This window comes from Ylistrum balloti, unplaced genomic scaffold (genome assembly GCF_031769215.1).
Source record: "Ylistrum balloti isolate Yb309-2 unplaced genomic scaffold, AGI_CSIRO_Ybal_v1 Utg370248, whole genome shotgun sequence".
Lineage (NCBI taxonomy): Eukaryota > Metazoa > Mollusca > Bivalvia > Pectinida > Pectinidae > Ylistrum > Ylistrum balloti.
The window spans coordinates 829540-848311 of record NW_026782199.1 but is presented as its reverse complement, the minus strand read 5'-3'; the positions used below and the strand labels follow the sequence as shown (position 1 = coordinate 848311).

At 35.2% G+C, this 18772-nt stretch overlaps 1 protein-coding gene across 1 annotated transcript; it reads left to right on the top strand.

Annotated features, from left to right (window-relative positions):
* Window positions 1-972: 972 nt before the first annotated feature.
* Window positions 973-17696, top strand: LOC132552420 (elongator complex protein 3). The gene is made up of 17 exons (XM_060216588.1): window positions 973-1060; window positions 2628-2736; window positions 2966-3056; window positions 3333-3380; window positions 4322-4392; window positions 4673-4736; window positions 5213-5281; window positions 9416-9570; window positions 11973-12053; window positions 12568-12648; window positions 13477-13603; window positions 13862-13934; window positions 14079-14199; window positions 14848-15004; window positions 15365-15592; window positions 16133-16214; window positions 16571-17696. The coding sequence occupies exons 1-17, from the start codon at window positions 1039-1041 to the stop codon at window positions 16642-16644; spliced, it is 1653 nt and encodes a 550-aa protein (XP_060072571.1). The 5' UTR covers window positions 973-1038; the 3' UTR covers window positions 16645-17696.
* The last annotated feature ends 1076 nt before the right edge of the window (window positions 17697-18772 follow it).

The window sequence follows — 18772 nt, the reverse complement described above, 5'->3', positions numbered from 1 at the left end:
CAATCAAACTTCATTCCAAACACTTCTTCATATTACAAAACCTTGCTGTATCTGGGTATACCTGTCGATTCTTAAGCATATTTTGTCATTATTTTTGCCACATTTGGTATAAAATTACGTTTGTTTCATTGTGCATATCGACAGAATACTTCATGCACTTGCCACGATTAAGCTATTCAAAGAGAATCAGGCGTTTGATTAAATGAAGCAGGTGAATTGTGAAAGTAAAGTCAATTTCCAAATTAAATAATGGCCACACAATAAGATCAGAGATGACAAACACAAGAAATAAAATGTAAACAAACTTCAAACGTACGTGTCAGGCATAAAATTGATTGATTTCTTCACAAGGACTACACCATGGACAGATTTAAAGTACTTCTATCTTTGTTCTCTTCTTCTGCAATCATTTAAATCCAATGTATCGACTCGATTCAAGTGGCATTAACGATTATTTTTTCACCTTTCACTTTACTGCTGTTTTCGTGTCAACTTCCTTTTACGTACGGTGCAGATGAAAAAAAAATCCCAATGTAAGAATTTAGAAAATGATTTTCCAATATTGATTTTGGACGTTAACGGTTCCATCTCACAAATAAAAGATCGGTAATTCACTGTGTACAACAGTTATTTATTACATTGATAATTTGTAGATTTAGAACATGTGTAACTTGTAACCCGGAATTTTATTACATGGGTAACGTAAAAAATATTTGTCTTTTAGCATTAGTTTCGATTTTATCTTCATTTACCGTACATAGGTACTGTGCTGTCATTAATTGTGTTTTTTTTTTAATTTTTGTTGACAAAATTTGAATCCAAATTACTTTTTGAAAATCTTTTGAATGCTGATACGAAAATATTTGAGGTGAAGGTCACACAACCTGATTTATCTTGTCGTTAGTAATTCATCTAAAGTCAACTGCGTGAATTTGTCTGTGTTCCACATTAAATGTACATGTGGATACATATTGCACCATAAACATTGAAGTTATTATCATGTTTTCATCCAGTTGATAACATTGAAGTTAGTCAGACATGGGGAAGAACAAAAACAGAAGTATGTATAATTTTTTTCATGTTTGATACCATACTTAAAATGATTATGGCATCACACAGCAGTTATAGTGAGACTGATAATGACTCTCTAACATCCTTTCAACTCAGATTATACTAATAATCATTTCACTTCAATCAAATCAATTTATTGATAAGTCATAAAGTGCTTTTTGATATCTGAGTAACTACATAAAAGACACTTTCCCGTTCAATTCACCCAAACCAATAATTATGCAAAAAAGTATACTGACATTACCATTATATATCAATACTTTGTTGGAAAATCCTTGGTATACGCCAAAATTATTTTAAAACGGTTTAACATTATGGCACAAAAATATATGATTAGAATATGACTATCGTGTATTTAGCTTTCAAAAATACTTCACTCTAAAGCAAATTGGCGTGTTCCAGTGGAAAATCACAGGTAATACAATTGCAATCTACTATTGGATTTATCTAAACATGAGCTTGTACTAATGTATTTTCATCTACCAGCCCCTTAAAATGTGGAGAGCATTATATGGCTGATCGGTTTATTATCCACAAGCTGGAAGAATGTATTATAATAAAAGCAGCTTTGGATAATAACTCCACCAAACTGAACATGAATTAGTTATCAATGCAACCATAGCATAATTATTCATATAAATGGCGGATTGCTGTTAAATGAGGAAAATATCAAGAAATATTAAGAGGTGGTTTGATAGATTTTGTCTTATAGATAGAAATAGTAGCAGAAGACTTCATAATCATAACTATAAATGTCATTTTTCATACCACCATAGCTATAGGAACACTAAACTTCTGTCTTGTATATAGTTGATTAAATTTTTATGGCCTAAATGCAAATCATATACTCATTCATGTAAGATACCAGGATTGGTTAAACACATGATGGTGATTGTTCCTTTTGAAGAGAGGAGACAGAACTAATTATACAGCTGGTGTAGGATGTATTAAGACCTAAGATTTCATATAAAGACTTCAGAAAGAATGTATTGTTCCTAAATTCACAAACTGTACATTTTGTATGTAGAAAATACCATTCTATTGATATTTAGTAAATAAAGGAAAAATAGACTTGAAGGCTTTAGTGAGCATCAGATTGAGAGCATCCTCTCAGCATTGTGTAACCAGGATAACCTTAATATAAAAGGTGGGAATATAAAAAATCCAGCTGCATGACTAGAATTGTTGATATACAAGTTTACTTATGATACTAACTATGTATTCCGTTTATCTTATAACTATATTGACATCAAAATAAATATAGAAAGACACCTTTTGTAATCAGTTCAGGATATAATAGACAAATTGTTCATCACTTAAATTAGTATCATGACCAATAAAGGAGAAGAAGTTGAAGTCAAATGAACTACAGTTCCATCAGAGACAGATTTTATCACTGTCGTATTGCTTTATTGGGTAGTTAATCAAATCTATTGTAGTTGCAGAATGAATGCTGTTTCATTCATTCACTTTAGCTAATGATGTTTTCAAAGAAATTTGAAGATATCATCTTCATGAATTAATAATTTGCATGTCTATTACAACAAAAATTGCAGCAATCCTGCCGGGAGCAACTAGAGAGGAGCTGATGATTTTAACTGTTTCGGAAATTGTGAAAGAGTTACTTCAAGCCCATGAGGATGGAAAAGATGTCAACCTAAATAGGTAATGCATTTCTTATCATTTGGAATATTATTGAAAATTTGACAGTTTAAATAACAGAGAGGATCATTTATGGTACTTTGTTTAATATCATAATAATATTGTAGAGTCTTGTATATACATAGAAGCAGTTGATATTGCTTACTTTATATAGTCATCAATCAACTGCATTTTTTACATTCAATCTATTATTTTAGTTTCTCACTATACTGTAATTGCTTGTTATCAACAGAATAAAGTCCAGAATATCCAGCAAATATGGATTGTCAAGTCAACCAAGATTGGTTGATATTATTGCAGCAGTTCCCCCTCAGCACAAAAAGGTATATACCTAGTACTAATACTTCAGCATGACTTATCCTAGTGATAGGCAGATTTTATGGAATGTCAGAAACATTAGGTTGTTTTTTGTAAATACATGTATACATTCATGAGTCCCAAATTTCTTTTCCAAAAAGTAAAGAATTATTTTCTGGAATGGCAGATTGCATTTATTAAAGACTTTGGAGTACCACCAATATCATTTGTTGTATGAAATGAAGACACATTTTGATAACTTACAGTGGTTATATTGTAACAAATGTTATCTTTTTCTACAGATCCTGTTACCAAAACTCAAGGCCAAGCCAGTGAGAACAGCCAGTGGAGTAAGTTATGTTACACAGCTTGTTTGTGGACTTTATTTCTGTTTCTCAGCTGGACAGGCATATATTGTCTGCCATAAATGTTCGCCTGCACTTTTGTTAATCAGATGCTTATTTTATCTATCATTTAAAAAGATTGCTGCTTCTAACCACCACTTTTGAATTATCCTATTTGGCTAAATTATTTTTTTGTATTGTATGAATAAGCTGTTAATATTGAATCTAGGACTCCAGTTGCGTCTCTTTTGGTCACTGCTCCTAAATATATGTACATAATGTACTTGGTCCCCATGTATCTCATCTCTCTAGTGACTCTGATCCATTTCTTTTCTTGATTTTGATAAATTTAAACTTCACATAGGTATGAAAATACCTAAAAAAATTCTTTTTTCGCGTTGCTGTGGTGAAGGCAGGGGACATAATCCATTTAAGCATTGATTCTTGAAATAAGCATCATCACTTCTGAAAGGATTTTGAACAAATGTCATACAATGATTGATATGGCTATACCAGGATGTCAGTTTGTCCTACAGTTATATTTGTGTTTTGTTTATTATTGTTATCAACTTATCAGAATCAAAATATACAATATTTCTTTTACGTGAAATGTATTTCTCAATCTAGCAAGGTTTATAATGCCTTGTTATTGCCTTACTACATCAGGGTACAAATGATTGATTATTTAATTCCTCCCCAATGTCTGTACAATGACAATGCATTGAAGGGAGATGATGAATAGTGGACTCATATCTTTCAATTGTCATCTTGTTTCCTGTTTTTTTTTTTTTTTTTACCTTCATATTTTATATATATAACTGGTAGAGCACAGAAGCTATGATTATTATTCTGTCTTTTACTGCAAAAGTTATCCTGACAATTACAAGTATTTAACAATTTATTTATCATGATATGTATGTTTTACATGTGAACTTGTATATTTATAGATAGCTGTTGTAGCAGTCATGTGTAAACCACATAGATGTCCTCACATTGCAATGACAGGCAACATCTGTGTGTAAGTATCACAACACCATGATAGACATACACGTTAATGGCGACTCAGGACATTATTAATGTATCTGTTGAATGTGTTTGTACTCATCACAAAGTGGTAAGACATGTATGAGTTATGTAACTGTTAAAATAAGTATTCCTTGATATATTATGTATCTGTGAATGCATGTGCATGTAATTTCAATTTTTGTTGAATAGTAGGGTGTTTTTGAAGTTAATGTATGGCTTCCTTTTCTTTTAATGTCATTAACTTTTAAGATTTGATCTTGTCTCTATTGTAGATACTGTCCTGGAGGTCCTGACTCTGACTTCGAGTACTCTACTCAGTCCTACACTGGATATGAGGTACAACTTCAGACTACAGTCTGTACACAGCTAGAAAATTACAAAAAATAAAACAATGTATTCATTAGTGGAAGTTAAGTGTTTTGTTATTCAGGGGAAAACTCTCCTATTTTGTATTTGTTACACTGTAAAGAAAAAGTAGTAAAAGCATTTGCGTGAACATTTTGAATTCAGCAGCATTTTCTTTTGTAATGCTGGTTTCACCATGTAACAAGACTGTGCCATTTATTTTGAATGGACATCTCCATAAATTAATAAAAACTATATGGTAAGCAACTAAGGAGCATTATGAGAGTGAGTGTTCACCTTTCATCATTTGAATATTACAAAAATAAAAGCAAATAAAATAAGACAATAGATTTCTTTGTCATAAAGAGACATGCATTGTTCTCATTGGTCAATACTGTAGTTTGAAAAAAAAAAATACCAGAACATGTACCTCAGTATAAGAATGATATATTTTTTTACTTTCACAGCCAACATCAATGAGAGCCATCCGCGCTCGATATAATCCTTACTTACAGACAAGACATCGAGTAGAACAGGTAAGTTTACTTACTGGTACAATGTTGGGTAGGATATAGTTACTGGTTACAGATGCAACATCAGGTATATTTATATACAGACATGACATCAGGTAGATTTAGTTACAGACATGACATCAGGTAGACTTAGTAACAGACATGACATCAGTTAGACTTAGTTACAGACATGACATCAGTTAGACTTAGTTACAGACATGACATCAGTTAGACTTAGTTACAGACATGACATCAGGTAGACTTAGTTACAGACATGACATCAGTTAGACTTAGTTACAGACATGACATCAGGTAGATTTAGTTACAGACATGACATCAGGTAGACTTAGTTACAGACATGACATCAGTTAGACTTAGTTACAGACATGACATCAGTTAGACTTAGTTACAGACATGACATCAGGTAGACTTAGTTACAGACATGACATCAGTTAGACTTAGTTACAGACATGACATCAGCTAGACTTAGTTACAGACATGACATCAGTTAGACTTAGTTACAGACATGACATCAGGTAGACTTAGTTACAGACATGACATCAGTTAGACTTAGTTACAGACATGACATCAGCTAGACTTAGTTACAGACATGACATCAGGTAGATTTAGTTACAGACATGACATCAGGTAGACTTAGTTACAGACATGACATCAGGAAGACTTAGTTACAGACATGACATGAGGTAGACTTTGTAACAGACATGACATCAGGTAGACTTAGTTACAGACATGACATCAGGTAGACTTAGTTACAGACATGACATTAGGTAGACTTAGTTACAGATATGACATGAGGAAGACTTAGTTACAGACATGACAACAGGTTGACTTAGTTACAGACATGACATCAGGTAGACTTAGTTACAGACATGACATCAGCTAGACTTAGTTACAGACATGACATCAGGTAGATTTAGTTACAGACATGACATCAGGTAGACTTAGTTACAGATATGACATCAGGTAGACTTAGTTACAGACATGACATCAGTTAGACTTAGTTACAGACATGACATCAGGTAGACTTAGTTACAGACATGACATCAGTTAGACTTAGTTACAGACATGACATCAGCTAGACTTAGTTACAGACATGACATCAGTTAGACTTAGTTACAGACATGACATCAGGTAGACTTAGTTACAGACATGACATCAGTTAGACTTAGTTACAGACATGACATCAGCTAGACTTAGTTACAGACATGACATCAGGTAGATTTAGTTACAGACATGACATCAGGTAGACTTAGTTACAGACATGACATCAGGTAGACTTAGTTACAGACATGACATTAGGTAGACTTAGTTACAGATATGACATGAGGAAGACTTAGTTACAGACATGACAACAGGTTGACTTAGTTACAGACATGACAACAGGTTGACTTAGTTACAGATATGACATCAGGTAGACTTAGTTACAGACATGACATCAGGTAGACTTAGTTACAGACATGACAACAGGTTGACTTAGTTACAGACATGACATCAGGTAGACTTAGTTACAGACATGACATCAGGTAGACTTAGTTACAGACATGACATCAGATAGACTTAGTTACAGACATGACATGAGGAAGACTTAGTTACAGACATGACATCAGCTAGACTTAGTTACAGACATGACATCAGGTAGACTTAGTTACAGACATGACATCAGGTAGACTTAGTTACAGACATGACATCAGGTAGACTTAGTTACAGATATGACATCAGGTAGACTTAGTTACAGACATGACATCAGCTAGACTTAGTTACAGACATGACATCAGCTAGACTTAGTTACAGACATGACATCAGGTAGACTTAGTTACAGACATGACATCAGGTAGACTTAGTTACAGACATGACATCAGCTAGACTTAGTTACAGACATGACATCAGGTAGATTTAGTTACAGACATGACATCAGGTAGACTTAGTTACAGATATGACATCAGGTAGACTTAGTTACAGACATGACATCAGTTAGACTTAGTTACAGACATGACATCAGGTAGACTTAGTTACAGACATGACATCAGTTAGACTTAGTTACAGACATGACATCAGCTAGACTTAGTTACAGACATGACATCAGTTAGACTTAGTTACAGACATGACATCAGCTAGACTTAGTTACAGACATGACATCAGGTAGATTTAGTTACAGACATGACATCAGGTAGACTTAGTTACAGACATGACATCAGGTAGACTTAGTTACAGACATGACATTAGGTAGACTTAGTTACAGATATGACATGAGGAAGACTTAGTTACAGACATGACAACAGGTTGACTTAGTTACAGACATGACAACAGGTTGACTTAGTTACAGATATGACATCAGGTAGACTTAGTTACAGACATGACATCAGGTAGACTTAGTTACAGACATGACAACAGGTTGACTTAGTTACAGACATGACATCAGGTAGACTTAGTTACAGACATGACATCAGGTAGACTTAGTTACAGACATGACATCAGATAGACTTAGTTACAGACATGACATGAGGAAGACTTAGTTACAGACATGACATCAGCTAGACTTAGTTACAGACATGACATCAGGTAGACTTAGTTACAGACATGACATCAGGTAGACTTAGTTACAGACATGACATCAGGTAGACTTAGTTACAGATATGACATCAGGTAGACTTAGTTACAGACATGACATCAGCTAGACTTAGTTACAGACATGACATCAGCTAGACTTAGTTACAGACATGACATCAGGTAGACTTAGTTACAGACATGACATCAGGTAGACTTAGTTACAGACATGACATCAGGTAGACTTAGTTACAGATATGACATCAGGTAGACTTAGTTACAGATATGACATCAGGTAGACTTAGTTACAGACATGACATCAGGTAGACTTAGTTACAGACATGACATCAGGTAGACTTAGTTACAGACATGACATCAGGTAGACTTAGTTACAGATATGACATCAGGTAGACTTAGTTACAGATATGACATCAGGTAGACTTAGTTACAGACATGACATCAGGTAGACTTAGTTACAGACATGACATCAGATAGACTTAGTTACAGACATGACATCAGGTAGATTTACTTACAGACATCGAGTACAATCAAGACATGGCTTAGAAAGACAACATTCATTGGTACAGTGTCATGGCTGACAGGGATGTAGTAAAATCATATCAATATCTTAACAGTACAAACGTAGATTTACAAAAGGTTTTGTCTGGTACATTTTCATATGTCAGTTATATATTAATGAAAAATTCCTAATGACATATATTGTTTGATTGTGTTATTGTCCTTATCTCCATTGTATTAGCTCTCCCACATTTTGACATTTATTCAGTCTGCAAAAGTAAAACCATTGACAACATTGACAACACCAGTATGTACTGGTGTAGGGTATATCTACGGTGAAAAGTTCTAACAGCAATTACAATCACCAATAAAAAGATCAGTTGAACTTGAGATGAAAGTATTACAGTTTACTGAGGGTTTCTCAGGACTCCCTGAATCTTGGTGTTGATAATTTACTTACTGAGCTTATGTTACACAACATGACATAAAATGAAACATTTTGCATCTGGTGTTTTCCAAGTAAGCTTAATACGTGTAGGTCTGTGATATACATTGTTGTATGTGTATGTCGCAGTGATAATATTCAAAATGTTCCAGTTAATGATTAATGTTACAACATGTACCCAGTACATTATGTTACATACCACATTTATTTGCAAAATAAGCCCTGCCAACAAATAAGCCCCCTTCTTCATGGTTGCAGAATCATCAATTTTGAACGCTTTAGAAGTAGATCACAGCTAATCCTCCTCTCAATGTATTACTAAACTTTTACAGTAGGAAGGGGACTTATTTGAAGATACATTTAGTATCATATAAAATTGATGTTGTTTAGTTAAAAGATTGGACCCTACTGCTATTTCATGCGGGGAAAGAGGCATATTTATTTCACAAGTTTTCTCTAGTTTGTACTTTCTGCAATATTTTATTTCATTTGTCCAGTTAGTCCTGGTGTAAAAAGAATCTCAAACCTATTCCCATACTATCTCACTTTTTGATCAAGGAACATAGTGATTCTATAAGCATTATACAATATTGGAACTTTTATAAGATCCCCTTATTACATTGATACAGCTGATGTCACTGGGTCACAGTGTGGACAAGGTGGAGTTTATTGTGATGGGTGGAACATTTATGAGCCTTCCTGATGATTACCGAGACTACTTCATAAGGAATCTCCATGATGCTTTATCTGGTCACACCAGTAGTAGTGTTGAAGAAGCAGTCAAGTAAGTAATGACTGGTCCCTTCTCCTGAAATCGGCTGACATTTACTTTTCCCCTCTGGTGAAACACCACCTCCTTGGCCTACGCTCATGTTTCACCATACTTAACCTGCCTCAGATTTGGCTCATATTTGTGTTCCACTCTAAATATTAGCCCTCTTTGTGATTTAGTCTTCACTGGTGTTTCTATTCTTAGACATTCCCCCCCTTTTTTTAGCACACACACTTCTTCCCCCTTTATCTAACTACTGACCAATAGATTAAAGCTTCACTCATGCTTTTTCTCAAAACATTAACCTCTTGATTTAGCCCTCACTCAGTTTCCGGATTTTCCCCACCCTCCTGTATACCCTCTTAATACTTGTTCCCTTATTTAAACCTCATTTACAAATAACAGCTAAACGCTAGGCTCCTGATTTAACTCTCACTCACTTTATCCCACTAAACACTAGTCCCCTGATTTAACTCTGACTCACTTTATCCCACTAAACACTTATGTAACTCTGACTCACGTTATCCCACTAAACGCTAGTTCCCTGATTTAACTCTGACTCACTTTATCCCACTAAACACTAGTCCCTGATTTAACTCTGACTCACTTTATCCCACTAAACACTAGTCCCTGATTTAACTCTGACTCACTTTATCCCACTAAACACTAGTCCCTGATTTAACTCTGACTCACTTTATCCCACTAAACACTAGTCCCTGATTTAACTCTGACTCACTTTATCCCACTAAACACTAGTCCCTGATTTAACTCTGACTCACTTTATCCCACTAAACACTAGTCCCCTGATTTAACTCTGACTCACTTTATCCCACTAAACAACACTAGTCCCCTGATTTAACTCTGACTCACTTTATCCCACTAAACACTAGTCCCCTGATTTAACTCTGACTCACTTTATCCCACTAAACACTTATGTAACTCTGACTCACGTTATCCCACTAAACGCTAGTTCCCTGATTTAACTCTGACTCACTTTATCCCACTAAACACTAGTCCCTGATTTAACTCTGACTCACTTTATCCCACTAAACACTAGTCCCTGATTTAACTCTGACTCACTTTATCCCACTAAACGCTAGTTCCCTGATTTAACTCTGACTCACTTTATCCCACTAAACACTAGTCCCTGATTTAACTCTGACTCACTTTATCCCACTAAACACTAGTCCCTGATTTAACTCTGACTCACTTTATCCCACTAAACACTAGTCCCTGATTTAACTCTGACTCACTTTATCCCACTAAACAACACTAGTCCCCTGATTTAACTCTGACTCACTTTATCCCACTAAACACTAGTCCCCTGATTTAACTCTGACTCACTTTATCCCACTAATACTACTCCCCTGATTTAACTCTGACTCACTTTATCCCACTAAACACTAGTCCCTTGATTTAACTCTGACTCACTTTATCCCATTAAACACTAGTCCCCTGATTTAACTCTGACTCACTTTATCCCATTAAACACTAGTCCCCTGATTTAACTCTGACTCACTTTATCCCACTAATACTACTCCCCTGATTTAACTCTGACTCACTTTATCCCACTAAACACTAGTCCCTTGATTTAACTCTGACTCACTTTATCCCATTAAACACTAGTCCCCTGATTTAACTCTGACTCACTTTATCCCACTAAACACTAGTCCCTGATTTAACTCTGACTCACTTTATCCCACTAAACACTAGTCCCCTGATTTAACTCTGATCCACTTTATCCCACTAAACACTAGTCCCCTGATTTAACTCTGACTCACTTTATCCCATTAAACACTAGTCCCCTGATTTAACTCTGACTCACTGTATCCCACTAAACACTAGTCCCTGATTTAACTCTGACTCACTTTATCCCACTAAACACTAGTCCCCTGATTTAACTCTGACTCACTTTATCCCATTAAACACTAGTCCCTTGATTTAACTCTGACTCACTTTATCCCACTAAACACTTATATAACTCTGACTCACTTTATCCCACTAAACACTAGTTGCCTGATCTAACTCTGACTCACTTTATCCCATTAAACACTAGTCCCTTGATTTAACTCTGACTCACTTTATCCCACTAAACACTAGTCCCCTGATTTAACTCTGACTCACTTTATCCCACTAAACACTAGTCCCCTGATTTAACTCTGACTCACTTTATCCCACTAAACACTAGTCCCTTGATTTAACTCTGACTCACGTTATCCCACTAAACACTAGTCCCCTGATTTAACTCTGACTCACTTTATCCCACTAAACACTAGTCCCCTGATTTAACTCTGACTCACTTTATCCCACTAAACACTAGCCCCCAATTGGACCCTCAGTTTTATTTTTGCTTTTTTTTAACGCTAGTCTCCAGGATTGATCAGTAGTCATTTCAGTCATATATTATATTTCAGGTACTCAGAGAAGAGCAAGTCAAAATGTATTGGCATTACTATAGAAACACGTCCTGATTATTGTCTGAGGAAACACATCAGGTAAGTAAGTGGACTATATTATGTTTGTATACAGTACAATTATATATAGTCAGTGAAGGACAACTTCATGACCATCGCAATGTAAGGCAGCCTTCTTTACCTACCAAACTTTACATGAACTTCTTTGTCTTTTGGAATTAACTGTCCTGGTTGAATAAGTACAAGAGTATAAGTACAATCAAACTTGTCTACAGAGGCCGGTTAAAGGAGTAAAGAAAAGTGGCCATTATAGACAGGCAACCTATGTATAAATGCTGTCAAGTTTGACTGTAGATGGTATTGTTGCAGACTTTTGTATACATGTGGATTTATTGAAATGTCAAACATTGCAGCTTTCCAGATTAAGCTTAACATGGTCTCGAGGTGAAATAAAAATCTCAGATTTACTTTCCATTAATAAGTAAAGGATAGAAAAAAAAAACTTTGCCCGAGCACCTAGCAACTTCATTCTTTGACAGATTTTAATCAAACTTTATAGTGTTGGTTCATCATGACAATGCTACCATTTGTTTAGTGACATGCTGAAGTATGGATGTACAAGACAAGAGATCGGAGTACAAAGTGTGTATGAGGATGTTGCCAGGGACACCAACAGGTAATTATATAGTTCTAATGTCTCTTGTACCAACATGTTAATATCAAGTTTTATATCACTCAAACGAAGAGGTAAATATCAAGATTTGATATTACTCAGATAAACAGGTAAATATCAGTTTTATATCTATCAGATAAAATGCTAAAAGTCAACATATTATATCCCAGATAAACAGGTAAATATGAAGATTTTATATCACTCAGATGAACAGGTAAATATATATGTTTTATTTGTCACTGATGAACAGGTAAATATCAAGGTTTTATATCACTGAGAGAAACTAGTAAATATTAAGATCACATGTCACCCAGCATGATGCTCTCAATATTTAACAATTTTGGTTACATTTTCCTTATTTTTGGTAAACCTGCTAATGTTCATGGCTACCTATTTTCATGTTTTCACCAAATCAGTTCAGTGTATCCTTGGAAACTTTTGTCTGCTGTTTTAATTTTGCTCACTCAGACTCTGAGAAACACATTTGTGTCTATTCATTTTTGAAATTAAGTGCTCCCACAACAACATGAATGTTAAAGTGCATCAACATTATCAGTTGGTAGGTTTGAAATAGTCCCATTTATTAATTATCTTATTCAACACATCACTTATTTATGACAGGTCAGACTTTTGAGGTCATATGTTCAAACTTGGTCATGTTTGATGGCTGATACTAATTAAATGGCTAGCTGGTCAAAACCGTAGACTTTTTAGGATGGCAAAGGTACAGCATTATTATCCGGTTGAACCATGTTATTTTCCACATCAAAAAATAGAATTCAGACTAAAAGTTGGATGGGATTCTGTACCGAATGAAATTTTGTGTTTCAGAGGTCACACTGTAAAAGCTGTGTGTGAGTCCTTCAGGATGTCTAAGGACGCAGGCTTCAAGGTTGTCGCACACATGATGCCAGATTTACCTAATGTTAGCTGGGAGAGAGACATAGAGCAGTTTATTGTAAGTATATTGAACATAGAAATGGGTAGATTTGATGATGTTCCCACCTACTTTCTGCATGCTTATAAGTACACTTGAGACTGGTGTTTCCACCGAGCGGTATAGGTAACTACCTCATATGGGCAGTGATCTGTGATAAACGAACTTTTAGGCATGGAGAACATTTCTATTACCTTACTTCATTTGATTTCTTTCTGATTTCTTTTCAAAATACAGAAATTTCTTTAATTTGTAATTTTATTTTTTAACTTTTTGCAGGAATTTTTTGAAAATCCTGCATTCAGAGCTGATGGTTTAAAGATATATCCTACCCTGGTGATCAGGGGCACTGGTAAGTGCTGTCACTCCTATGTAGAATTTGACCATACATAAATGTTGTCAAAAGACTTCTCTGAACACAGGTAATTGTTTCTTCACATTTATCAAAACTTAATTAATTTCTTAGAACATCTTCATTCTTATACTTATGTGATAGGTCTGTATGAGTTGTGGAAAACGGGACGATACAAGAGTTATCCCCCAAGTGGACTGGTGGATCTAGTTGCTAGGATCCTGGCATTAGTGCCACCGTGGACCAGGGTCTACAGAGTACAGAGGTAACTTACATAATTGCAGTCCCATACTTATTAATAATTTATTTTTTTGTATGTTTTTTTTGTTATCTAAATCATAGACAACATTGTCTTATTTATTCTGAGTTAGATTTTCTAATTTCAATAAATTTAAGAGTGTTGAGTACTTGTGCTTGTACATATATACCTTAAATTCTCAATATATCTCATAGTCTGGTCTTTCACAAAGTAAGGATTTTCATCACATACTAGAAATTATCTAATTGTGAGAAATACAATTATGTAGAAAATTGTTTTGAAATTTGTTTTAATCCATTATGTCTACAAAAAATTATCTTAGAAACTTAATATTGTTTATGTAATATAAAAAATCAAATTGCAATAGTATGCTGGGAAAAGCATTTTGAAATGCTGTGTGCAATGTTTTGGTATTTTAATTCATTTGTCAATAGACAGGCTATAAATGTACAGTAGGAGGTATTTTCAGTCACAGCAGAATAGATATAAGTACAGTCTGCCATTGAGGATTGGAGTTTGTTTTTGTTTGAAACTATCAAATTTTTTTCCTTCTTGATGAGTTGGGTACATTAGTTTTGTTACAGCTTTTCTACCATATGAATAAGTATATAATATGTAGACTGTACTATGAACATACTGTTTTTCTCTGTCCAGAGATATTCCCATGCCACTGGTTAGCTCTGGAGTAGAGCACGGCAACCTTCGAGAACTAGCCTTAGCCCGTATGAAGGACCTTGGTTCCCAGTGTCGAGATGTCCGTACACGAGAAGTCGGCATACAAGAAATACATCACAAGGTTAAACCGTTTGAGGTCAGTTGTAATGCAGTTAATCCAGCACATTTTTACTGTATTATTACCTGTTATGCTGTGAAGATTGTAAATGTACTCTAGGTTTACACTATAGGTACAGAGCTGTACTCTGACAAATGTAATTTTATATCTCGCTATGCATTAGCTCATCACTAAACATAGCGTTGTTATAAGTTGTGGTTTGACAAATATCTTAGACTTAGGTTTTTCTTCATAAAATGAGGTTAGCTCACACAACATATACCTTGGAAACTGGATGTTTGAAATAATTTGTAACTATCTTCCTGGTGGCACTGAATTGCAGACCAAATGTAAACTAAGCTAAACTGAAAAAATCTGTTTTGTTACTCTCTCCCACAGGCAGAGCTGATCCGCCGAGACTATACAGCCAATGGTGGATGGGAAACTTTCCTTTCGTATGAAGATCCTGAACAGGACATTCTCATTGGCTTGCTTCGACTTCGGAGATGTGCAGCAGACACATTCAGGGCAGAGCTGAAGGGTGGATGTTCTATTGTACGGGAACTTCATGTCTATGGTACAGCTGTACCAGTCCATGGTAGAGACCCAACAAAGTTCCAACACCAGGTATAGGAAACTATTGGTTTCCATTACACTTCACTTATCTTGCAATAAGCCCAGGGTGCCAATCAATAACCTCTGTGTCAATATCAGAAGGTGGACTTATCATAGGACCCCAGGGTGCCAACAAATAACCTCTGTGTCAATATCAGAAGAGTGACTTATCATACCCTTGGACTTTGTGCTTCTTTATCATAATGACTTACATTTACTTTGGATTCTTGTATTATCTATTTCTGTTATTAGGAAACATTTCTCCTGGGTTTTTTTTTCACCCTCACAAAACAAATTTTTTCCCCTGGATTAGCATCACAAAAACTACAGGGCATGTCTTAATCATATTGTTGTGGTATCAGACAAAAAGGAGCAGGGTCACATGGGTTGATTTACCTTAAAAAAAACGATAAGAAATACACAAATAAGTTGACTTTTATTCTTCCAAATGACCAATTAGAAGTTAATATTTCTTCTTCCACAGCAGCCCTGAATGCACTGACAGGCCTGAAAGTTTTTGTTTAATTTGAAATGTTATATGACCTATTTCAGGGTTTTGGTATGCTTTTGATGGAGGAGGCAGCAAGAATAGCCAAGGAGGAACATGGGTCCCAGAAAATAGCTGTTATTTCAGGTAAGTTACAAGGCAGTAATGTCAACAAATTGAACTGCAGTAGCACATTGATGACAATATTAGTCTGAATGTAGACTGCGGGTCTAGGGGATAATGGGGGAGGAATCTGGGATATTGATGATATGTTGAATTGTACAAGTCAATGAAAACTGTTGTAATTGAGGGTTGATAGTTAGAGTATATGATGTTAGGAACTCCATTATGTGTTTCTGTCGTAGGTGTGGGAACTTGTAATTACTACAGTACGTATATGATGTTAGGAACCCCTTTATGTGTTTCTGTCGTAGGTGTAGGTACTTGTAATTACTACAGGAAGTATATGATGTTAGGAACTCCTTTATTTGTTTCTGTTGTAGGTGTGGGAACTCGCAACTATTACAGGAAGTTGGGATATGAACTTGAAGGGCCATACATGACTAAATCTCTGTGATGAAGCATCTGAATGGAAAGCTGACACATCCTGCCATACGAGGCCTTCCCTGAAATTGTTGACACACTACCTGTGATATCCAGCAAAGGATACTGATATTTAGCTACAGACATAAGAAATGATACCATTTAATTTGCTTGGTTTATCACAGCATCAACAGCCTTGGTCACTTTTAGGCAGAGTTTCCCTGTAGTAGCTGGTGGCTACTTAACTGAACAGTATGCTGGAGGCCTGTTGCATGCCAATTAGGGGTAGAGTGTCTGTCCCAAGGACACAACTGATACAGCACAAGACAGTCTGTTTCTTAGTTTCCTAAGAAATACAAAACAGCCTTAGTGGAGTTTTTCAAACAACACACTGCAGATCTTCACTGATGTTGCTAAGTCAAACACTCTACTAGCTGAGCTGTTGTTGGCCCTGAGAGTAGATATATCTTACCCATGTACGGAAATCATAATTCTGGAGGTTTTATTTTTTACTCCTACCTAAGATTATAGAAAGAAGGTGTATTGGTAATGCAGTAACGAAGAACATTGTGAGTTTTCTCCAATATTTATAAATTTATTGATGACTTGTATGGACAGATCACTGTAAAGCCTTCACAGCAAGCCTGTGTATTACTTATATATTTCCATTAGGCTCCTTCAGCTGTGCAATGTTTTAATGAAGGATTTTATTCCAAATCTGTTGGTTGAAGTGATAATTTGCTGACATCACTGACCAAGCTAAAATGATATCCAGCCTCATATTCATGTTAACAAAAAAGTTGTTTTTTGTTTTTAGTTACTTCCCGATCAGAGTTTACTATGTCGGTTTTGAATCAGACCTCACTATGTTCAATATAATATCAACATGAAATTCTGCTTCAAGAGACTTCACACCAAACCTTGGGGAATTTCTCTCGTTTTCATTGTAGATATATCATGTCTTTCAATGTGGAATTTAAGCATATATATTTGATGTAAGCCTAGAGTGTATACTGTTGGATTACCAAACAACACCCTTGCGATAATGTTATTGTTATTAATGAAATAAATCAATTAAAAACATCATGTCAAATTTTCTTCTCTTTTTGTCGGCTTTGCTGTCTTTGAAAAGATCCTAAACTTTTCAGGTAGAATGCTGGACCAAATTTTGAGAAAGCTTTCTTTGCATGATAATTCTACCTGTAGTTGAGCCATTCACCTTTTGATTCAGTTTTTAGGTAAATTTTGTCTTCAATACAACAAATACATGTATTTACTATCCACTGTATACTGCCCAAGGGAGACAATCCGTATACCATAACCCCCCAACTGAACTCATATTGAAAAAATTCTCCTGGTTAATTAAGTTTAACTTCACTTCCTTGATCAATACTGTGTATTTTTGGCCGTTGTTGTGAAATGTGAAGGTTCATTCACCATCAAATATCCTATTAACCGAGATTTACATAGCTTTTGGGAAATATGAATCTGTCATGTACATAAACCTTCACATTTCATGGTGACTAAGGCCATTAATTGTTTATTAAACAAAAAACATTTAGTTCTTATTTTCAGTCAACAAAACTAGTATTATTTGGTAAATTCTTTTATAACAGAAGCTCAACTTTCATTGTATGATTACTCATTTGGTTTTGTACAATTTTTAAGTTTAGGTTAAAGTTTGGTGATCAAAAACCCACTCCTCCTGCAAACTTAAAAGTGAGGCTCCAATTAAGGGGTGATGCAAACAAAAGTGGACAGCACAATGTTTTGTCAGTCAGGCATGTGATTTTCTTAATCCAATCAAATACATGTATACAAATAAGGTGTGATAAGTCTTGTTTTGAGTGGAAGGTCATATTGAAACAGGATTTTGTCGAGTCTGGTCCACATAAGGTCATATATAAGATTCAAACATTTACTACATTATTGCCACACTAACCGATATCTAGCAATACAAATAGCATGTTAACAGTAGACTAACGGTACATTAATGCAGACACTTGTGTGGTGTAATTTGAATTTGTTTCAATATTATGTTTACTTTGACAAAGACATAGCAATGGCATGATAATGTAGTAAAGTACATGTACCTGTTTTAGAGTGATTTTACCATGTGTTCATGCTCTGACATCTTAGGCACAAGAAAAAATTACACACAT

Coding starts and splice junctions, on each gene's coding strand:
- LOC132552420 (XM_060216588.1), top strand. CDS start 1,039: ATGGGGAAGAACAAAAACAGAA. Junction 4,737..5,212: donor AGTCCTACACTGGATATGAG/GTACAACTTCAG, acceptor TTACTTTCACAG/CCAACATCAATGAGAGCCAT. Junction 9,571..11,972: donor AGTGTTGAAGAAGCAGTCAA/GTAAGTAATGAC, acceptor ATTATATTTCAG/GTACTCAGAGAAGAGCAAGT.